This window comes from Pristis pectinata, chromosome 3 (assembly GCF_009764475.1).
Source record: "Pristis pectinata isolate sPriPec2 chromosome 3, sPriPec2.1.pri, whole genome shotgun sequence".
Classification (NCBI taxonomy): Eukaryota; Metazoa; Chordata; class Chondrichthyes; order Rhinopristiformes; family Pristidae; genus Pristis; species Pristis pectinata.
The window spans coordinates 97374220-97397860 of record NC_067407.1 but is presented as its reverse complement, the minus strand read 5'-3'; the positions used below and the strand labels follow the sequence as shown (position 1 = coordinate 97397860).

General features: G+C 40.4%; 1 protein-coding gene across 3 annotated transcripts in view; it reads right to left on the bottom strand.

Annotated features, from left to right (window-relative positions):
• Positions 1 to 365: 365 nt before the first annotated feature.
• rps6ka2 (ribosomal protein S6 kinase, polypeptide 2) overlaps positions 366 to 23641 on the bottom strand; it is a 216695-nt gene continuing 193419 nt past the window's right edge. For all 3 annotated transcript variants that reach the window (XM_052011830.1, XM_052011831.1, XM_052011832.1), the window contains 6 exons: positions 21682 to 21840; positions 20728 to 20889; positions 14537 to 14613; positions 13600 to 13717; positions 10053 to 10190; positions 366 to 8638 (listed from right to left, as the gene is read on the bottom strand). In XM_052011830.1, coding sequence (XP_051867790.1) covers positions 8513 to 8638; positions 10053 to 10190; positions 13600 to 13717; positions 14537 to 14613; positions 20728 to 20889; positions 21682 to 21840 — 780 coding nt within the window. In that variant the 3' untranslated portion in view covers positions 366 to 8512. The remainder of the gene's footprint in view (positions 8639 to 10052; positions 10191 to 13599; positions 13718 to 14536; positions 14614 to 20727; positions 20890 to 21681; positions 21841 to 23641) is intronic.

Genomic DNA, 23641 nt, shown 5'->3' with positions numbered 1-23641 from the left:
CTAGGGAGTCGCGGAGAGAGCGGTCCCTGCGAAAGGCAGAAAGGCATGGTGGGGTCCCGCTGGAGATGGTGGAAGTGGCGGAGAATGATGTGTTGGATAGGTAGACTGATAGGATGAAATGTGAGGATGAAAACTAACAAATTATATTTAAAACAAAAACCCAGAAAACCATTTTCCAGAATTCTTTATTTCTTCTGTTTTAAAAACATCGTGTGAATTGGCATGGAAAGCCATGATGGAGTACAAATGATTCTCCATATATTCGATTTTTACAGTGTTTTCCTATTTCCTGCAGAAACCTACTTGGCAGAGAAAAATTAATTGAGTGACCATAAAGAAATTATTTAAAAAAACTGCAGGGAAAACTCAGCTCACAAGAAGTGAGCGTACCTCACAACAAAGTGGCCTTTCAGCGTTTTCTCTTTAAGGATCCCAAAATGCAGCCTGATCAGGAGCAGTGCGAACAGGCTAACTGAGGTGAGTGTGGCCCTGCTGACCCTATTGGAGGTGCAATCCTTGCACCTTGGCAATAACTGAAGTAATCTGTAAGGTTAGGCTACCAAATAGTAGGGAAGTACCATCTAGACCAAGAGACTAAGGAAAACCAGAACACAAACTCATCTTATGGAGCAGTTCCTTTTAATATACAAAGTCCTATAGTTATCATAGTGCTATAAAAATATTACACTTCATAAAACCCATTTTCATTACAAAATGTTTTTTCCAAGTAAATTAAATAAATGAATTTAAAGAATTTATTTCCACCTACTAAAGCAGCACAAAGTACCATGTATCAAACATAAGCCTTTCAGCAGCAGGTTCTATAATACACAACAAATTACAAATCATAAGTATGCTTTATAACATTTTTTTTCAAAAATGCAAATTAAAAGGTGCTGGTAAAACAGAAAAAGGATTAATTAATCAGAAAGCTTCGCACTTCCTGATAGTAAAATGAAGGAGTATGAGAGCTGTTCTCTTGAGTGGCATCGCATATCATTCACCAGGAGAATATAATCTAGGTTTGCTGTACATTGGTTCAACTCTCTACATCTCAGTAGTGCACCAAAGGAACTTGTTGGGTGCGTGTTAATTAGGGGCTGTTCTAACAACTGGGAATATAAATGCCACTACAAACTCAATTCTTATGTAATACTGATTTCCTTCCAGTGTAGCTAAGAGCTAATTGTCTTTCTTTAAAATCAAAGTGTATATATTTAACAGGAATATTGAGGTGTACATTCCTAAACTAGCAGATTGAAGGGGCAAAAAGGAAGGATAAGAGCATCAGCAAACTATCAGTGGATTTTGCTGCAATATCGCACTTTCTGCTCCATGTAAAATAATTATTAGCACTAAAATTAAGTTATTATTTTAATCCCCTTTAATTCATACTCTATTAGCAAGTAAGGGTTTATTAGCAACTCCTACTGTCAGCTGGAGTTGTTTTCTATTTAGTTCAATAATTTTCGACAGGCAGCCTTAGGCCTGACCTTAATTTGAGTTATGTTCACTCACACAAAGTGCTGAGCAATTTTCCATATGTGCCCTTAACTTTCCACTGGCAAATTTACCAGTTAGTAGGGAGATGCCATCCAGATCACGACTATCCAAAATTAGTCACTGGTCTAGCTGGGTTTTCTAAACTAACAGAAGAATCAAGATGGTATGGTTGGCCTCAGCCATTTCAAAGCATATTTTTATATTTTCTTAAGGCCTTGAAGGAGGCCATTCAGCCAGTTTAGTCTATGCCAGTCTTCAGAGCAATCCTGTCAATCTCATTTTTCCTGTAACAAATTTTCTCTCATATGCCCATTAACTCCACCCTGATTTTCCTACTACCCACCTACATTGGGGTGATCTACAGTAATCAATTGCATTGCAGGTTGCCAGGCCAAATGGATGTTATACCTGTGCAGCAATGGGGGCATTTGTGGGCCAGTGCTGACAACTGACTCCTCAGCAGCTTGTGCAAGAACACTGATTTACAATCTGCCTCCTCAAGAGCATCTAATCTCTAGTGTGATGCAAGGCATGCCCACATGGGAGCTTTTTCTGCTGAGTCTATTAGATCACAGTTAGCTTTTGGAATCCAGGTTAATCTCCATCTCCTCTCTCCACGTCATTAACTGCACTCTAACTGTTGCTACCCTGACCGAGATTAGTCAACTCGGAGCACATCAAAAAGCAAACTCAAGAAAGCTGAGAGCATCAAGTTACCATAACAACTTGCTAGAGAGTTGATCTGGTCTTTCACCCATGATAATTATCTTCCCAAAAATTTTATCCAGCAAAAATCTCCCACAAACTTTTATCAGAACTTTAAGAAGATTTTCATGATGAGATGTAGCATGTTAAATAATCAAACTGATTGAATCAATTCCACCAGCTAGTATAATTTAACTCAAAAAATTAATATATTAAGAGTTTTTCTTATTACTTCTGTTTGGGATTTGAAAGGGAACAGAAAGGAAGAATATAACTGGTATTTCACATGAATTATCTTTTTTCTTTTTGTTACAAGGATCACATCCTGAGATAACATAATATCACTGATCAATTTATGTTATTTTTATTACTCAACTCTGTTTTGGGGCTCACATTGATTCAGTTGCCAATTCATAAAACATCTGGTAGCTATACAGCACCTTAATGTAATAAAATGTCCCAAAGCACTTCCCAGAGAAGAGAAGAGAACTGTGTAATTTATATAATGTATAATTCTGGAAGCCAGAAAGCAGGATAAAAGTTTGACTCAACAATCCCTGACATTCAATTTCAATAAAATAAAGTTGCCCCAGGTTGGCTAAGCTACAGCATTTTACAGTTCAAAGGGATTTCACTTCAGTTTACATACAACACAAATTACAAATTGTGCTCAGAAGTAGTCTTTTTCATCTTGTCACTACTAATTAGGGTGAATGAGCAAGATATCGATCATACAAAATAATGCTCCTGTCTAGTCAGTGCTCCTGTTAAAGGGTTACATACAACACATCAATTATCAGCTCCACCGGACACACTGTAAATCTCACAATGATTTGTAACCAAATGTTAATTAAATTAATTGCGCCAGGATATTTAGGGTACAGTAAATGTTTTAATTTCAATTAATTGTTAGTAACATCATCAGCAGTGCAGGTAGGTCCATTCATTTTCTATGTACAAAATATAGCAAATAATAAATTTGTTAAATATTTGTATAACTGGCAACTGCAAGCAAGTTATTAAAGAAAAACATAACAGGTCTGGGAGCAGCTCAAATAGCAGCCTTTGCTTTTCCAAGCACTGATGGACCTACATTGCATTCCCAGCATTTTCTTCTTTTTCTTTTCAGGCTAGTATTTGCAGTTTTCCTTAGTTTTTATCTTAAATAAGTTATTTTTATCCATTAATCATTTTAAAGGAAATCTGTAAAATAGTAAACAAAAATATCAACATGGCAAAACATTTGCATATGTGACTTCAATTCTGTTCGTTAATTCAAACTATCATCAACAGGCAATGACCATTCATTGACGGTGGATGCACATATATTCATTAAAAGGCTGCACACACTGCTTTTACACTAGCAGTCACCATGGCCTCTTCAGGCCAGGTTTTCTTCCTTTTCCTCCTCCTCCTCACCACCACACACACACACACACACACACACACACACAGTGAAAACAATTCTAACAGACTAACAAATCCAGGATTCCAAACTCTTCATGCACAAGCTTATTTGAACAAGAAAATTCATATTATCATTAGGAGTAAGCCTTTTAACTCTTTGAGCCTGTTCTACCATTCAATTATATCACAGCTGATCTGCATTTTAATGCAACCAACCAAACTTGCCAAATAAAAAACTATTAATTTTGGTTTTGAAATTTTCAATTAACTTAGCCACAAGCAATCTTTTAATGAAGATAGTTTCAATTTTTCACCAGAGGTGAAGAGTTGTTTTCTGACATTACCCATGAACCATCTAATTCTAAACTTAAGTTTGCTCCACAAAAACAGGAAATAGTTTCTGTACACCTTCCATACCAATTGCCGATCTCTGGTCATTAGCACCAGCTATCCAATGCTGCACCCTGATTAGTTAATTCTGGCCGAAATGGGCCTTTAAGTGACGCGAGGGCATGTTATGACTGACTAGGTGCTCAGGTTCTGGCTAAAATGCAAGTCTGATTATAATACAAAATGCATCAACAGACAAGAAGGGGGAGAGCAGAGTGATCCCTATTTGAACCAGCTCAATGCAGATAATTAGAGGTCTGATTACAACAGTTCTCTATTGACCTGTTGTGTAAGAACGATGGTTGGAGGGAATGGGAAAGGGTCAGTGTAAAGGACTGCTTGTTACTTATTTTTCATACAACTGAAAATGAGTGAATTTTGACAACAGGCTTTCGTGATTATTGCCTAGAGTTTCTCCCATGATGGATACAATGTATGATTTGCCTTTACTGAAAGTGGTTGCATTCTTAGACAAGTAAAAATTAGTTGTGATAATTGCTTCCTCATGCTCACAGACACAACCTTGGATACGATTGTAACTCTATCAGGGAAACATTGTGCAGTTTATTTTCTATGGCAGAAAACTGGTAGGAATCCTGAAGACTCTGCATTCATGTCAACTTAGCTCCAGCCCCATCTGTGGAAGACTCTGCAGTTCCCACACTGATTTCATTAGCTACCTCAGAGCACACAGAACTTGAATGGAAACAAGTCACCCTTGATCCCAAGGAACTACATCAGAAAAATGATCCTAACAGTATGATCTGGGAGTCAACTCACTTAACCAAAACACTTGCTTGTTTTGGCTAAACGAGTTGACTCTCAGATTATATTGTTGCACCAAGGTGATGGTCAAGCCTTTGCCTTACAGTCAGAGGTATGTATGGCAACCTCTGACAGATCAGATGACAATGGCTCACAATTCAAGTGTTGCTCACCTGTCAAAATGATAGTTAGTGAACACAGTATGGGGCGAGGTGCAGCAATGAAAAATGTGAATTCTCAAGCTGCCAGTTTGTTGATTGAGGATACAAATGCTGCAGAGAGGTTTTATGTATGAGCAGAGTGAATTATTATTCTTCAGAGCTTAGGGTGGATCCTGAAAGTGCTTAGTTGTCAGAAACCCCTTAAGTCTTTGGCTGCTCTGTGTGATGCATGATCAGGGAGAGGAGCTCTATCAGAATTTGTCTTTTGCCACTTGTCTTCCTGACTAAGAGTTTGGAAAGAGCTCCAACCACAAGGCAACATAGAGGCTGGGAAAATCTTTGGAGCTACTTTCTCTTTGTCAGCATTATTTCACCAGAGGAAGGAGGTAAACCCCAAGGGTTTCCTGTTCATATTTTCAATTCTCTCAATTTGGCCATTGGAGAACAATAAATGAGGGAGCAAGAGCATTGCATTTTCAATAGATTTGACTTACAGTAAATGTCTGAAGCAAATTCCTGTGCTGCTTTCATTAATCCTTATAGTAGCCGGATGATTTACTAAAGTAGCACTCCAAGCAATTTGACATGCCTCCATTTGATTATTATGCTTAGGGAGATTTTAGCTCCTCAAGAGTGTTTTTTTTAATCATTTAGATGCAGTTAGAATAATCACATATTTAAGTGGATTCTCTGTTAATTAATGTAGCATGAGTATCAGTTCAAAATAATGCCAAAAATTGCTGGGGTGAGGTTGGGGAGGCGCACAAGGGAACAAAAAATGGTGTCCACTGTTAGTTAAACATGTCTTGGCTGCTGAATGGCAATCATATTTTGCCCTGCAAGTTGTTGGAAAAGCAAGATGGAATCAGTGTGGGGCTTTCTACAGGGTATCTGAGATCTGGATGAGCAAGATAACCTATTGTATAGTTGAAACTCCTTCCTATCAATACCACTAAATGCACAATCTAGTCACATCATTAGATGGTACTCCGTCTCTGAAATTCATTTTGCTGACTTCATGATGATATAACATGATTAGTGATTCTAACCAGGGATGAATTATTAGGCTTGTATCTCCCTAAACAATCACCTTGAAGGACTGTGAAATGAACAATGCATGAAATGAGAAGGAAGTGCAAGTTCGAGTTGGCAAATTCGATGCTGAATCAGATAAAGGAGATAAGAGAATGAAAAAAAACCCTGGATTTAGAAGAAACCAAATAAAGCAAAAGGTCTCCAATAGCCATTGAAGTAATGAGATTCTCTACTTCCTATATTTCCAGTGCAGAGATGATAGGCAATTACCAATTCTTATCAAGCAATTGAAAAGGTATTCATATAAAAATAGCCAGGCTCTAAAATTCTCTCGCAAGTTTAGATTGTATCAGCAGCTTCATACCATCCAGTACATTTGAAAGGCAAACCATTCAACAAGATGTCATTTTCATAAAGATAATGGTTGAGAGGCAAATCATGAAGGCCAACCTTTGGACCTCCACGAGTTAATTGCATACCTACCCTCATATAAGTTTACTGATGCATTTACTGACAAAGAACATTTTGTAAGTGGCATTAGCTTTACCATTATGTTGACAACATGTTTTGGGCCAATATATGCAACATTCTTCTCCTCTTTATGAATATAAGCCCTCTTCATGAGCATAATTATCTGAAAGGCTGCATGCAGACAAGCAGACGATAGCAGGGGTTCTGCATTCAATTAGTTAAGGCAGCAGGCCAGGAAATCAGAAAAAGCCTTACAGTTCCTGCAGATTCACTTCTGGATGTTGTCGTCAGAGAGCGAGTGTCTCCGGCAACATGTAGGCCAGCTCAACCATCACTGACAGGCAAATTAAAATGGGTTTCTCAGCACTGATTCTGGTTTTTTGCCACTAGACTATACTAGCCACTATAATTTCCTGGATGTCTTCAAATTAAATTGTCATGTTTCCTACATTACAACAATGGCTACACTTGAACATACTTCAATGACTGTACAGGGCTTTGAGGTATTCAGAAAGGGATGTTGAAGGCATTATAGAAATCATTTCTTCATTTAACTGATTAGTGAAATGTGACTTTGGGGATTTTAACCCCAAGATTTTTTCTGTTCTTTGCATAAGTAATGGCATCTTTATGTCCTGAATAATGATATCCAAAATGTGATATTTTTGCAACAACGAAGTACTCCGTTCTTTGCTGTCATTATTACTTGGAGTGAAATGAGTTTTACTTGTTTAATTTTCCAAATGGTTGGATACAATCTCCACATGGACTAGAGACTGGGTAAGTAACTATTGGTTGTCGTTTAGCTGAATTGCATCTTTCTTAGTCCTGTGCTTTACTTTGAGTTGAAACAAAATTAATTTTATCCAATATATACCTTTTTTAAGCATCCAATATTCTTAAATACAAGGAGGGCAAAATTGCACAGGGTTCCTTGCACCAACTGGGGCGATGGCGCTGATCCTCATGTTGGATGAGGCCAGGATCAGGTTTGGCTACAGGTCCCCTTGTGATTGAACCACCTGCTTGCACTTCCCACCAAAGCTCACACACAAGAAATGACCTTAAGTGAACTGCTGGAACGAGACTGGTGACAAAGACCTTAGTGGAAGTTCACATGTCCAGGCGAGGAGGGGGCAGGAAGAAGTGCAGTGAGAAGGAAAAAACATCCTATCGGCTTTCTTGATTCTTATTAGTGGAATCATTGGACCACTGACTTTATAACTAATAATGCCGCATTAAGGCATACCATTCTTTTCAACATATAAATACATTATACAGTACCACAGGTTCAAGATAAATCTAATGCCTAGAGATAGAACTAAATAGTCCACATTCAGCTTGCTTCACTACAGTACTCCACATGCACCTACCACTGAGAAGACAGTACTTATAAGCCTTGACTTCTCCCTACTATGCATGTGCTTAGTTCTTTTTCACATTACTGCAGAACATTTAAAAGTATTGCAATTATACAATATGAAAATATCAGTGAGGATGATTAATTGGATCCCAGAAATTTCCTTCCCAGTGAAAATCTGCCTTAAAAAAAAGGTAAAGCAAAATAAACAGTTCAGATTCTACAGGCCCGGTCAAGCAGGATGCTCTTTGCAGAAATCTGTTTGCTTCAGTCTGCATCTTTTCCCACCTTAATTCTTTTTTAAGCAATTAAGAGGGAAGCGCATTACTTCAGTTTACAGAGGGTTGATTACAAGTGTTTTCTCAAAGCACTTTTGTGGTTATGCTGTTCCATTTAGGTATGAAGCAGGTTAAGTCCATCTTTCACAGCCAGAGTTTGTCTGTTCTTTTCAATCATCATCAGGCAAAATGCAAAGACACTTTTGCTAATTTAGAAAAGGAATTTAGTCTTGTTCATCTCCTTTTATCCTTTGCAGTGCATCAAGTTCGATGAATGACCCTTTGTCTGTTGAATACTTCATAACAGAGCCTGAAACTAGGCAAAAATCTCTGAATACTTTGGATCATTTGAGGTCTCTTGTATTGGGCCAAGAGAAGTTCAAGTATTTTTATACATAATTAAAAGAAAATTCCCTACAAGTAGCATACGATAGCTGTTATAGTCTTGTAGAAGTCAGTCTTTTCATTCCCCTTCGCTGAGCCAGGTTTGAGGCCAAGACAGCTTCTAATCTTGGTGCCTGAGGTGTACGGTTTAAAGCAAAATAGGTGGCAGCCATTGCACCCTGTAATAAGATGTAACACAAAATCTGTAAAATTATCATTAGAACTGATTAAATTCAATGCACAACTTACAACATCCCCAGTCACTAGTCTCCTCTCCTTGTTCTTCTCTTATTAGTCTATGGATGGTATCAGGTTTCCATTATCAGCCCTGAATGACCATTCCTTGTGCGTGAAGCTAGACATGAGCTTTGCAGGTTATTTGACTGTGGGAGACATCACGGAAAGGCCTGGTTGCAGGATTCTCATCTAATGTTAACATATTCTCAGGGTATGTGACTGTGAGAGGCATCACAGTCAATTCCAGTCACTGGGTTCTCATCCAGTGTCTACTTTCTGTCAGGGCAAGAAGCATCAGTCAAGCCCATTTGCTAGTTCTTATTCAGTGTCTATGTACTGCCAGAGTAGATTACAATGGGAGGCATCACAGTCCAGCCAATCACTGTGTTCTCATCCAGAGTCCACAAACTGGCAGGATATTTAACTGTGGGGGGCATTGCATTCAAGCCACCTTTGTGTTCATACCAGTGTCCACATACTTGAACAGTACTAATAGTACTGAATGATGTTTGGGGATTGGAACTGGGATTCCAAAAAATAATTTAATTGAAGTAAAAATTTGTGCTTCGGATCCTCCTCTTTAGAAGTAAAAAATCTCTGGGCCGTGAAGGTAAGAAAGAGTATTTTTTTTCAAATGAAAGAGAGTAAGTCATTGTTAATTGCTGGTTCTAACTGACTTCAAAAGTCTAAATTACTTCAAAAGAAATGCAGTAACTGGGGGGTGGACAGTTTTCATCCCTGACCTGTTACATATCCAGATAAAATGGTACAGGAACATAGAACATATATTGACCATGAAGCCAGATTGGTGGGGTAGTTGGTAAGAAAATATATGGAGAAACAATGATTGGACTTGACCCAGTATTTACCACAGCTTTGAATAAGGTGAAATGGGCAAATACAGTATCAGGACACCAAACTTTGATGCAGCATGTTTTTATTTGCTATTTGCCATGAGCAGACAGACAGATGGGATTAGTTTAAATTGGCATCACAATTGGCACAGACATTATGGGCTGAAGGGCCTGTCCTGTGCTGTATTGTTCTATGCAAGCATAACACCGGACACTATTCTGTATTTTTTAAAGTAATGTTTTGCACACTATTTTAGCTTGGTGTACAGGGCAGCGAACTCCATAATACAATGTGTGCAAGATGGTACCAATTGTTTCTAGAGATCAATCTTCACTTCAAAAGTTATCATACAGCACATAAAAACATTGCACTATTCAATAGAATTTTTGGTGTATGTCTCCTGTTGACATCAATCATGGTCACAAGGACCACCCCGGCCACTGTCAAGAAGCATGATCATAAAAACAAGGCACAAATTTAAGGAGGCCGTGTGGAACTTGCCTTGACCAAATGGGCATCGTGTCTGCTGAGCTGATTCTGTGATAGGTATTCTCGGTTCACTATCCAGGGGTGTCGAAGGACCTGCACTGCTGTATGCCTTTGATGAGGATCTACATGCAGCATCTTGGATACCATATCCTATGGAAAAAACAACAATACATAACCATTTCAAATATTTGGCATTACTTCATCTATGATTTTGTCTTTGTGTCAACCATCATGTTTTTGACTGTGAAGAACCTTGGGGGATGGTTCACTATATTAAAGGAAGAAGTTGCTGCTGCTGTTTAAGCAAGATTTAAAAGTGAATGTACAAACTCATTTGTGCAGAACTACTCCACTTGCTATTTTTCTCAAAGATAACTACCTAATTAAAAAGAACTTGCATCTCTACAGCACCTTTCGCATCCTTAGAATATTCCAGAGACTTATGGCCAACAAATTTTGAATGTATACAATCACAGTGACTTGCATTTACATAATGGTCAAGGCTCTTCCCAGAAGTGTCATCAAATGAAGTTTGATAACAAGCTGCGTGAGGAGATATTTAGACAGGTTAAAGGTGTAGGTTTTAAGGAACCTCTTAAAAAAACAAAGACAGGGAGATTTGGGATATATTTAGGGAAGGAATCTGAGGGCTTGGGACCTGGTCAATATTGATGTTGGCATCAGTTTACACAGCTTCTACAAGCTCTACTAACAGCAGTCAGATAAATCATGAGATAGACCTTCAAAGGGGTAAATTTTGGCTTCCTTCCTCTTCAAATAGTTACTGAAAAAAGGGAGGACCTTGTGCTGAAAGGTGGCATCTCCCACAGCCCTGTACTTGAACTACTGCACTAAATTTGTGAATGGATTTTGGCAGAATTTCTTTTCTTAAGCTGCTGTAACTTCAGCTGAAGTGTTGCAGAACCTCCACACAAAGTCCTCATCTAGAGTTGCAGTGGCTGTCAAGAGGATATTCCTTAAAATTCCATCCCTGTTTGCTTGCATCCTGAGTGGGAAATGCATACACAACTTTTGGCTCTGAACACATTTGTAAAATCTCAAACAAATTCTCATTGCCCTCTGGACTCAATTGACAAGTGCCCCATGAGGTGGGATACTGCTGGTGCTGTAAAGCTGCACTGGAATGGGATTCCTTGTCATTTCTATTCTTGCCGTTGGTAATTTATACTGGAAACTGAATATAAGTTAGTGTTTTATGGGAACTGAAGAGGGTTCAGAAGTGATGTCTGCCCTCCACCACTCCAGGAAAATATTCACTGACGAGGCTGACACATGGAGAATGGCCACTACATCAAGGCACTGAGGTAAAAGTTCCGCTTTTTGAAATGCAGAGCCAGATTTTACTGGATAGTGACCCAACCAAACTTGATTGTGCTTGCGAAAGTTTTAAAAAAATCTTTAGCAGCTAAGTTTCTGGAAGCTCAAGCTAATTAAAATGAAAGAATGAAAAAATGAAAACTTGACATCTAGGGCTTTAATGTACAGCAGAATACATGAGATATAAGGCCTGGAAAATTAACAAAGACAGGGTTGAGTGGGAGGGTGAATTAAAGTGGGTAAATTCCCTGTCGACCCTCACCAATTTTTATAGATGCACCATAGAAAGCATCCTATCCGGATGCATCACGGCTTGGTATGGCAACTGCTCTGCCTGGGACCACAAGAAACTGCAGAGAGTTGTGGACACAGCTCAGCACATCATGGAAACCAGTCTCCCCTCCAAGGACTCTGTCTACACTTCTCGCTGCCTCGGTAAAGCAGCCAGCATAATCAAAGACCCCACCAACCCTGAACATTCTCTCTTCTCCCCTCTCCCATTAGACAGAAGATACAAAAGCCTGAAAGCATGTACCACCAGGCTCAAGGGCAGCTTCTATCCCGCTTTTATAAGACTATTGAATGGATCCCTAACACGATAAAATGGACTCTTGACCTCACAATCTACCCCGTTATGATCTTGCACCTTCCATCTACCTGCACTGCACTTTCTCTGTAACTGTAACACTTTATTCTGCACTCTGTTATTGTTTTACCTTGTACTACCTCAATGCACTGTTGTAATGAGTTGATCTGTATGAACGGTATGCAAGATAAGTTTTTCACTGTACCTCTGTACAATAATAAACCAATTCATCCTTTAATTTACCAGTGGTTACAGCATGGCTGGTGGGAGTTGCTTATTTTCAGTAGATGGACTCTGAGGGGAACTGCAAGCAGCTTCAGGTGCAGAAGGTCTAACTTCAGAATTTCCTGTCACACTGTGGAGGGCACGATGCTGGGCAGGCTGGGCTTCAGGCAACAGCAAGCTCACCAGCAGCTTGCTGGTGGTGGGATTACATGTGCTGTTACCCTGAGAAGGTACAGAAAACTTGCACTCCTTAGAGCCAGTGCCAGCTCCTGGAGCGCCTACTCAGCATCGCTGGCAACCTGCTGTAGGGTACATTACTGCACTGCTCTTACATCTTCCATGTCTCTCTGAACTGGTATTCACAGGCATAATTGTAGAAAACTGGGATCACATTATAAGCCATTACATATGAACATAAAAATTAGGAGCGGAAATAGACCACTCAGCATCTCTGAGCTCAGCTATCTCTCATCATTTAGATAGTATACTTTACTTTCCCTGGCATAATGGACAATTGTCATCAACATATTTAGTAACCATACCTTCATCCAAGTCAATTCAATGAACTGTAGGCCCCAGCATTGATCCCTGTGATACACCACTTGTTACATCTTGCCAACCAGAAAAAGATCCATTTATGCCTCCTCTTTGTTTCCTGTCATCCAGCCAATCTTCTATACAACTCCTGCACTAGCTTTTATTTTCTGCAATCACCTTTGATGTGGCATCATATCGAATGCCTTCTGGAAATCTAAGTATAATATATCCACTGGTTCCCCTTCATCCACAGCATCTATTACTGCTTCAAAGAACCAAATAAATTGGTTAAAAATATGATTCCCCGTTCACAAAACCATGTTGACTTCACCCGATTACGTTGAATTTTTCTGAGTGCCTTTCCATAATGTCTTTAACAATAGCTTCCAACATTTACCCCTTGTATACTTTCCCTGAAACTTTGCATCATGGTTGGCTCTACAAGCTTACTTATTGAACTGTCTGTTCCATGTCAGGAAGAGCAAGCTCTGTGTAAATCTCCATGTCAGGTTGATGCCAGACTCGTCCATACTTCTTGACAATGAGTGCAACTTTTCTGATAAGCTGCCCAATACACAGATCATTTAATTCCTTTTGTGATTAATTACCTAACATAATTTTCTACGGACAGTTTAATGGACAACTGTTGTCCACAAGGATGCTAAGGGAGAATGTAGGGAATGTAAAACTGACTGTAGAATAACACAACTTGCCAGGCAAACCATGGTGATTCACAATTCATGGGACGTTTGCTTTCTTCATTAAAAGCACAAGTCAATTTGCACACCAAGAGTGATACCTGTTGTTCAGATGACATTAATCTTTCAATAATACTTGTCCCATTGTGTTTGGAAAACAACCAGTGCCACTCACCTTAGCGGCATCTGAAATGGTGTCCCAGTTTCCTCCAGTGAGGGCATATTTCCCACTTCCAATGCGTGCAAGGATTTCTTCTGGAGTATCATCAGGCCCATTTGCAAACGGTGTGAACCTAATTGAAAAGGAAGAAAATCACTCAGCCAATTCATGGCACTCTTATCTTTATTTAATGGACAATAGAGAACATCCCAGAATTAATGTTATCTAATAGAATGCTTGAGCCAAGGAATAACATTTTATTATAGTTTTCCTAATATTATACCAATTTAATTTCTAAACTGCTATTTTCACAGTTCATGCCTCACTGATATGAGCTCAAATGTAATACTAAGAAAACACTGGTTTCTTGTATCAATAGATAATCCAGTGGCATTAATGGATGGAACATCAATTGATGCATTCACAATTTTGTGAGAGGATTCACACAAGCTCCCTGAAGATCAAGGACTGGGAGAAGAGTGTTAAGGAGACCAGGAAAGGTGAAAAGCAAGCATGTGTCTCCGTGAAAATACAGGAATCAGATAAGAAATCTTCTCTGAGTTGGACCATGTCACTGTGAAAGATTGGTGATACAATTTGTGAATTGGAGTATGGAGTTGGATAGGGTAAAATGGCTCTGTAGGAAGGGAAATGGTCACCTGGTTGGCATGTTCAACTTTTTTTTTTGTTCAGCTTTAAAAGGATTAAGTTCCCCCAAAGTGGGTAGTGTACTCAAAGAGCCTGGCTTCATTTTCACAAATGTTCCCTGGATCCCACTTCATCCTGGCCAGATCCACTACCTGAGTTTCATTCAAGAGAGATGAGATTTAACACCCTTGTGATGGTGAAACCAATGGACAAAGGAGGGAGCAAGGTCATGGTGCTAACTTCACTCCCATCTTCATCACACCCTCCTGGAGACCAAACATACTTTCTGTTATAGCTTCCTTACCCTGCCAGCATAGTGTAGAGCAGAATTCCTAAACTCCACATATCACAGGCTGCATCGTATCCCTGCCTCTTGAGTACCTACAGCAGAAATAAGATGTTATTATTACACATCTTGAGGCAATGCAACAGATCATTAAGAAACGTTTTACTTCAATTATTTGAAATTAAGTGAAATTGCTGTGGACACCCTAATGCATTATTAGAATAGATGAAAGGAATTATAACATCTCCCCCACCCCAGTACATATGTGGTAGTTTTCCTCGTTTGTTTCATTATTCAGTATTTCAAATGCATCGTAATGCTCTGAATCAAAATCTCTTGTTGAAGATGTGTTTGCTTTCACCAAAAAAGTTTGACATGACTCTTGAATGGACACTTGCAAGATAATTTTGGTTCAGTAGATTCAAAGATAAATTGCATAAGTCTCTGTTTCATCTTAACACTGTCCATGGTATCCCAGAAGTAGAAGCGACTGTAGTATGCAGGGCAGTGTTAACTAAAGCAGCACAGGTGGATATTCTAGGTCAGTCAAGTCAACAGATGAAGGCGGATCAGCACTTGCTCTGGGCTTGCAATGCATATGAAACTGAACAAACAAAGGAGAGAAGCGCCTGTCTCAGACAATCGAGAACACAACACATGGTGCCGGCTTCTGTGTAATGTTCTGCCTATGACTGCATGAGCTAAGAATACCACTGTGTTTGCTGTAACTAAGTAAAAGAACTTATCCTAAATCTGTGCTCTGAAATATTTTGTTGCAACAACAGCATCAGAACTTTGTACTGTGGCATCAGCCTAAATCATATCTGCTTTAACCTCACTGAAACCTATGGTTATGCAGATAGTGCAAGAGCTCAGTGGTTTGACAGAGTGATGTGAAAATGTTGGGACGGCTAAGTGACTCATGCCAAACGAATTATGTGCATTCCCCAAATGCGCAGCATTGACTTGATGGTTTGCTGTGTGTAGCTGCAAACAATTTAAAACATTTATTAATTTTCCTGGATGTGGGCTCCGCTGGCAAAACAAACATTTGTTTTCTATCTTTAAATAACCTTGAAAATGTAACAGTGAGCCACTTTCTTTTGAACCACTGTAGTCCTTCTGATGAAGCTTTTCCCATAGTATTTTTGGGGAGGGACATCCAGGATTTAGACCCAGTGATGGTGAAGGGAAAACATTATATTTCCAGAATGAGATGGTGTGTGTTGCAGAGGGGGACCTGTAGGTGGTAGTGTTCCTGCACACCTGCTGCCCTTGTCCTTCTTGGTGGTACAAGTTGCCAGTTTGGGAGGTGCTGTTGGAGTGGAGTAGCCTGTGTGAATAACTGCAGTGCATTTTGTAGGTGTCACACGTTGTACCACTGTGTGCTGGTGGTGGAGAGACTATGTTTAGGGTGCTGATTGAGGTACTAGTTAAATGGGTTACTTCGACCTGGATAGCGTTGAGCTTCTTTAGCACTGTTGGAGCTGCAGTCGTCCAAACAAGTGGACAGTATTCCAACATGATCCCGACTTGTGACTTGTACATGGTGGAAAAGCTTTGGGATGTTAGGAGATGAGTCACCCCAAAGGATACCCCATTTCTGACCTGCTCTTGCAACCAAAATATTTATGTGGCCAATCCAATCAAGCTTCTGGTCAATGATGATCCTCATAATGTTGATGGTGGGGTACTTGATGGTGGTACTGCTATTCAACGTCAAGGGTTGGTGGTTAAACTTTCTCTTGATGGAGCTGGTCACAGCCTGGCACTTTTGTGGTGAGAATGTTAACTGCCAGTTATCAGCCCATGCCATAATGTTGCCTAGGTCTTGCTGCAGATATAGGCTGCTTCATTTGCTGAGGAGTTGTGAATGAAAATGAACATTGTGCAACTGTCAGCAATCATCCCCACTTCTGTTCTGATGAGGGAAAGAAAGTCATTGATGAAACAGCTAAAGGTGGTTGGGCACTGCCCTGAAGAACACCTGCAGTGAAATCCTGGGGCAAGTACGACTCACCCCCAAAAACCACAACCATCTTTCTTTGTGCAAGGTACGAATCAGAATCATCAGAATCAGGTTTATTATCACTGATGTATGTTGTGAAATTTGTTGTTTTGTGGCAGCAGTACAGTGCAAAACATCAAAACTACTATAAGTTACAAAAATAAATAAATAGTGCAAAAGAGGAATAATGAGGTAGTGTTCATGGGTTCATGGACCGTTCAGAAATCTGATGGTGGAGGGGAAAAAGCTGTTCCTTGAAATGTTGAGTGTGGGTCTTCAGCCTCATGGATCTCCTTCCTGATTGTAGTAACATGAAGAGGGCATGTCCCGGATGGTGAGGGTCCTTAATGATGGATATCACCTTCTCAAGGCACCGCCTCTTGAAAATATCCTTGATGGCAGGGAGGGTTGTGCCCGTGATGGAGCTGGCTGAGTCTACAACCCTCTGCAGCCTCTTTCAATCCTGCACGTTGGAGCATCCATACCAGGCAGTGATGCAATCAGTCAGAATGCTCTCCACCGTACATCTGTAGAAATTTACAAGATCTTTGGTGCCATACCAAATCTCCTCAAACTCCTAACTAAGTAGAGCTGGTGTGCCTTCTTTGCAATTGCATCAATGTGTTGGGCCCAAGACAGATCCTCTGAGATGGTGACGCTCAAGAACTTGAAGCTGCTCACCCTTTCCACCGCACTGGTATGACTGTGAAGGGCAGTCACTCTCATCTCAGCTCTGGAATTCAGCTCCTTAGTCAGTGTTTGGACCAAGGCTGTGATGAGGTCTGGAGCAGAGTGGTCCTGACAAAACCCAAGCTAGTAACCTGAGAGCAAGTAAATGGTAAGTACGAGCTGGCCTATAGCACTGTTAATGATAGCTTCCATCACTTTGCTGATAATTGTGAGTAGACTCATTAGGCAGTAGTTCACCAAATTGGATTTGTCCTGCTTTGCAATTAGGGTGTGCCTGGACAATTTTCCACACTGTCACTAGATGCCAATGTTGTAACTGTACTGGAACAGCCTGACATGAGATGCAGCTGGTTGCAGAGTGCAGGTCTGCAGCAGAGCAACTGGGATGGTGTTTGGTCCCATTACCTTTGCTGCTTTCAGTGTTCTCAAATGTTTCTTGATATCCCATGGAATGAATTGAATTTGCTGAAGACTGGCTTCTGTGCTGGCAGGGACCTAGGAACAAACCAAGGTGGATAATCTATTTGGCACTTCTGGCTGAACATCATTGTAAATGCTCCAGCCATGTCTCTGACACTCACTTGCCAGGCCTCTCCATAATTGGGGGATGGATACAATCTTGGAGCCTTCCCCACCTCATTAGTTGTTTACTTGTCCACTACCATTCATGACTAGATGTGATAGGACTGACAGCTTTGATCTGATCCAAGGTTTCTGAGATAGATTAACTCTGTCCATTATATTATATTGAATATTAATGGTGTGCAAGTTCTTGTGGTTCTGATTCAGACTAGCATTTAGGTGTGGAGCCTTTAATGGTGAGAGTGTTTGCTCAATCACCCTCTGCACTAAGAATTGCCTGCTAAGTCCGTAAAGTCAGGTGCCCTTGTTGCTTGCTGCTGCCTACTAATGGAGAAAAAGATGAATTCTTTTATATACTTTTATATTCATAGAACTTCATCATTTTTCAGGAAGCAGAGAGGGGTCCTCAAGGGACAAGATTCAAAGGGGTGGGAGGATTAGAGTGGGTGAGAAAGAGGAATGCAGGGCTGGAGATGGAACTTGTGCGCTGCGGGTGCATTAAGTACTAGATCGATTGGGCTTTTTAAGAAATTCCATTGCATTGTGCACAAAATAATACACAAGAGAATTTTTAGACCAGTATTCTCAGTGCTTGCAAGCTCCATCAGGGCATGCAAGGTCAGTGGCTTTTTGATAAGCAATCCCTTAGAGAAATCCATGGACAGAGTTTATGATTTTATCTCTGTTTTTCTTGCCAGAGATGTTGCCAGATCTGCTGAGTATTTTCAGCACTTCTTGTTTTTACTTTGGCTCATAGGGAGTTACTCACAATGGAACTGATATTAGTCCCACCAACCACCACATATCCCAGTTCCTCCTCTGCAAATATTGGTCCTATGTATCTACATTTAATTGACAGTGGCTTTTTGATGAAAATTCACCTGGAGTAATTTATGAAATAGGTTTTGGTTCCATGCTATCAAGTCTCTCTTGTAAATGAGCCCACAATTCCAGTGATCTTCTCACTACTGAGCAATATGATAGCATAACATAGAGGTCATAAAGTAATGAGTTTACAGGAACATGACTTAATGATTTCCTTCACTTGCATTTCCCAATATTCCAAAAGCAGATTAGTAACATATAGACAAGTTCAGATACAAGCTGCTAGTCTGCTTTATTTTACAATCAGCAAAATAAGAAACTATGTCACACAGATCCCTTTCTTGTGAGCTAAAATATGTTGCCTAGAAATCCAGCTGGGGCATGGTTGATACGCATTATGTGGTACAATTTCCATGAAAAGAAACGTTAAAGGCAATCAGGGGTTTATCGCATGGATCGCATGACTTTGCTTTTTCTATATGCTTCACTGAGTGTTCAATGTGCCACCACATGGAGGTGGTTTGACATGTACAGTGGTACTCATTAGCAGGGAATAACATCACACAAGATCACAAGACAGGGGAGCAGAAGCAGGCCATTCGGCCCATCGAGTCTGCTCCAAGGAAAGGGAAATAGAAATGAGAAATGGGGAATGGGGGAAGAAGACAAAAAAAACTATTCTAATCCCAATTACCGGCCTTATCCCCATATCCCTTGATATCCTGACTATTTAGATATCTATCTATCTCCTCCTTGAACGCCCACACTGATCTGGCTTCCACTGCTGTACGTGGCAAGGAGTTCCACAAATTCACCACCCTCTGGCTAAAGAAATTCTGCGATTTTCCATCGCATTTCATGATCCAAGGATAACTGTAGCTTTCATTACTTGTAGAATTTTGTCATTGTGGGTCTTGTCCCCCTATCTAATCAATAGGCCAGATTCCTTAATTGTGAATATCCACTGGAGGCAACTGAAGTGATATGAAGAATTCCCAACTGTCCCAGATACTTATGGATATTAGTTTCAATGGTATTTCCTCATATATCGATATACCATCCCTCTCTATTCCTTTCACCCCTTTCAAGTAAGTGAAAGGCATGGATGAATTGTAACCCATTTTGAAATCAGTTTGGCTTTAAAATACTAATACAATAATGTTCCTATCCAAATTGTTTTCAAAAGTGCACTTTTTCCAGTGCACTTGACATAGGTGGGCAATTCTGGCCTTTACAATACTTGAAAGGTAATTATTTCTGTTTTTCACTTAAGGCCACAAAATATCTATTTCCATAACTACAGAAATGTTGTAAACTAGATCCATTATCCTCAGTGATTACCCTGACCATTCACGCAACAGACTTCAACAGAGCAATGAGTAATATATTCCAGTAAAAACATTTAAAGAGCACTTTGTTAAGGATCTCAATAAGACTGAAAAATAAAATCATTATTATTCTGATGCACAATAGTCAATTGTGTGAACTCTTTTCTAAAAAGGACACATCTCGAAGAATATTCCTGGATTGAACAGGACTGGACAAACTGACATGGTAAATGGGCATCAACTGACAGTATAAATGGGTTTCTGTTAAACTTTTCAAACAACATTGCTCTAACTTCTGGTAACCGCTTCCCTCTGTTTTCCCTTCCCCCCCCCCCCCAAGGTTTTCCCTCATTCCTGTGCCCCCCTTATCCCTCCTCATTCCCCTCCTCTGCCCTCTTGACCTGCCCATCACCTCCCTCCGGTGATTCCTCACCTACTACCCTTTATTCCATTGTCTACTGTCCTCTCCTACACTTTCCTTCTTCTTCAGCCCTTTGCCTCTTCCACCTATCATGTCCCAGCTTCTCACGTCATTCCCTTTCTTCCCCTCTCCCCCACCCACCTACCTTCTCCCTCTCACCTGGACTCACTTATCACTTGTTAGCTTGTGCTCCTCCCCCTCCCTTTTTATTCTGGTTTCTGTCCTCTTCCTTTCCAGTCCTGATGACCCAAAATGTCGACTGTTTATTTCCCTCCATAGATGCCGCCTGACCTGCTGAGTTCCTCCAGCATTTTATGTCCATTGAAACAACATATAAAGTTGTGAAGCTCTTTACCTCAGGGGCAACAAAATTTGCAGTGTAGCACGGAGTCATTAGAAGACCATTTTCAGCTCGGAGCTGCTTTGCAAAACCGAAGTCACAAATTCTAATGGATTCTGGGTTTCCTGACTCATCCACATACAGAATGTTGCTTGGTTTCAGGTCTCGATGAACAACCTAACACGAACGAGAAAGCACTGAATCACAAACTACAAATCGCAGATGTTCAAACCTTATGCAATGACATCCTGATGAGTGCTTCCTGTAAGTGTTGCTCCTAAAATTTGAGTGCTGGATTTCATAATCACCATGTCTTTCTAGTGCTGGTCAGTCTTGCAAGAAACTTCAGCTGTCTGCACAGTAATCTGGTAGAGCAGATGGCCCGATCCACCCCCTTCCCTCTCTGTCACTGCACCCCCCCCCCCAATAGAAATAACCCAATCCGCAACCAAACAGTTGTAGAACAAATACTTGCAGAACATCCAAAGGGGTGAGGACAATCTGTACCTTCATTTACAAATAGGGCAAAGATTTAAAGTGGACAGGGCTGGGCTGTCATTGTCCCTTTTAAATTTACTCTACCTACTTAACAATTGGTGGGAAGATGCTTACAGCCACTACCCCACACTTCACACCATAATCAAAACCAAGTCTTCCGGATGCTATTCCTCAACCTCTCTGGCCCGAAGCAGAAGCAGAAGCAGCAGAAGCAGCAGCAGCAGCCGCCGCCGCCTTTGATGACCGACTCCACATGTGTAGGACAGCTGTGGGTATACCAGACCATGATATTCTGCCCCAAAGTCAGAACAATGCTGAGACACTGCTTGGAAACAACTGCATCCTTCTCACTAATCTGTGTGTGTGTGTATTGTGTGTGCGCGCGCACATTTGCATCTTCATGTAGATGTTAAACACCATTTCTAAACTATTGTGAATTTGAAACCTGCCAGAAAAACATAAAGAACTTACTCCTTGGGAATGTAAATATTCCACAGTTTTGGTAATAGTATAGAGTACTGCGCTGGCCTCTCTCTCTGAGAAACACTTCTGCCGTAGAATACGATCAAGTAGCTCCCCTCCTCTCATTAGTTCCATGACAAGGTACAAATATTTTCCATCATCATAAACCTGAATAATCAAAACAATCAAAATTAAAACCAGGTGAGATACATTTGCTAAGAAAGAAATACACAACACTAGAACAAGAATATAAGAATTAGTAGCAAGAGTAGGCCATTCAATCTCTCATTTCTGCTCCAATACTCAAAGGATCATGGTTTATCTTTTACTGTAGTGCCCTTTCCTGCAGCCACTGCATATCTTTAATATCAAAAAATCTATTGATTCCTTTAATATCAAAAAATCTATTTCTGACTTGAATTTACTCAGTGCCTGAGACTCCACAGATCTCTGGGGTAGAGTATTCTAAAGGGTCACTACCCTTTGGACCAAGAAATTTCTCACCTGTGTACTAAATAGCTAGTCTCTTATTTTGAGACTGTGACTGTTAAAGACACCCCAGCCAAGGGAAACATCACCCTTGCATCTACCCTTTCAACCTGTGTAATTGTAAATGTATCAATGAGATCATCTCTTAATTTTCTAGGCTCTCTGCTTAACCTCTTTTCACAGAAGAAACTCCCAGCGCCCAACGCAGGAACCTTTCCTTATTAATAACCAACATTCCGGGTATGGTCTCACCAGGCTCTATATAACTGCAGTGAGATGTCTTCATTCTTGTACTCAAATATTCTTCCAATAAAGTCCAATGCATTGTTTAATTCATTGGCTGCATATCTCACTAGGAGACAGTATTGTGAGTGAAAATGCTCAATTTAAAGCCAAGCCGCATTATTTAAAGGGCAGGTATATTTGGCTGCAGTGGTGATAGGGCTTCTGGAATTCTTTCTGATCTGGGCATTGTTGAAGAGTGTTACAGCGCAGAAAAGAGAGAGGGATTTCCAGGTTTTTAATCATTGCACTAGGGGCCTTGGGAGGAAAGGTGAAAAGTTGGAGAGATGTCCTGTTTCTGCAGGGATGCAAGAGGCCTTCCTGTCAAACATAACTCGGTACCATCCACCAGCAGTGGGAAAGGCAAAGGCAGAGGCAGGTAGAAGATAAGGGTTATTAATCACCTTTCTCAGTTCCTGAATGGACACATAAATATGCTTTGGAATGATAACATAGGTTGATCTTATATTCCTGAACTGTGAAGAGCAGCCAAAACATGAAAACTGTGACAGAAAATTACTGGGGGAATGGGATTGCTCAGTGGGTCAGCACAGACTCGATGGAAACAACTTCCTTCTATATTGTAAGGAAATATGGTAAATATGGTGGAATGAGAATGATGTATTTCTTTTTATTGACTCATGCAGTTATATAGATCCCTGGTGAGAACTTACCTGGAATAATGCAACTGCTGGCAGGGCCAGGAGTTGTTGAAATAAAAAGAGAAAATATTGGAAATACTCAGCAAATCAGGCAGCATCTGTGGAGGGAGAAAAAGAGTTAACCTTTCAGGTCAAGGTCCTTTCATCAGAACAGCAGACTTAAGGTGAGATCCTTTTCCCACATCTGCAGCTTTTGCTCTTCAGCATTTAATGACTATCCCTAAATCCTCGAGATGGCGCTGACGAGCTGACTTTTTGGATTGTTGCAGTGCCATTAATAGGGGTTCCAGGATCTTGAGGGGTCACCATATGGGTGTGTGGTAGACCTTGAGGTTGTCAGTGTGCATGTGGAAACTGTGGGAGTTCACAGATGGACATGACTGAAGAGGGGACCAAGAACCAAAAACAAGTGTCAAATCCATTTCTATGAATTTTAATGAATGCTTATGAAGTGGGATCGAGGAGAAACAAAAACTTGGTCATGCCTCACACAGTCTGTGTCATTTCCTAGAGTGCCATGCTTATTACTTTAAAGC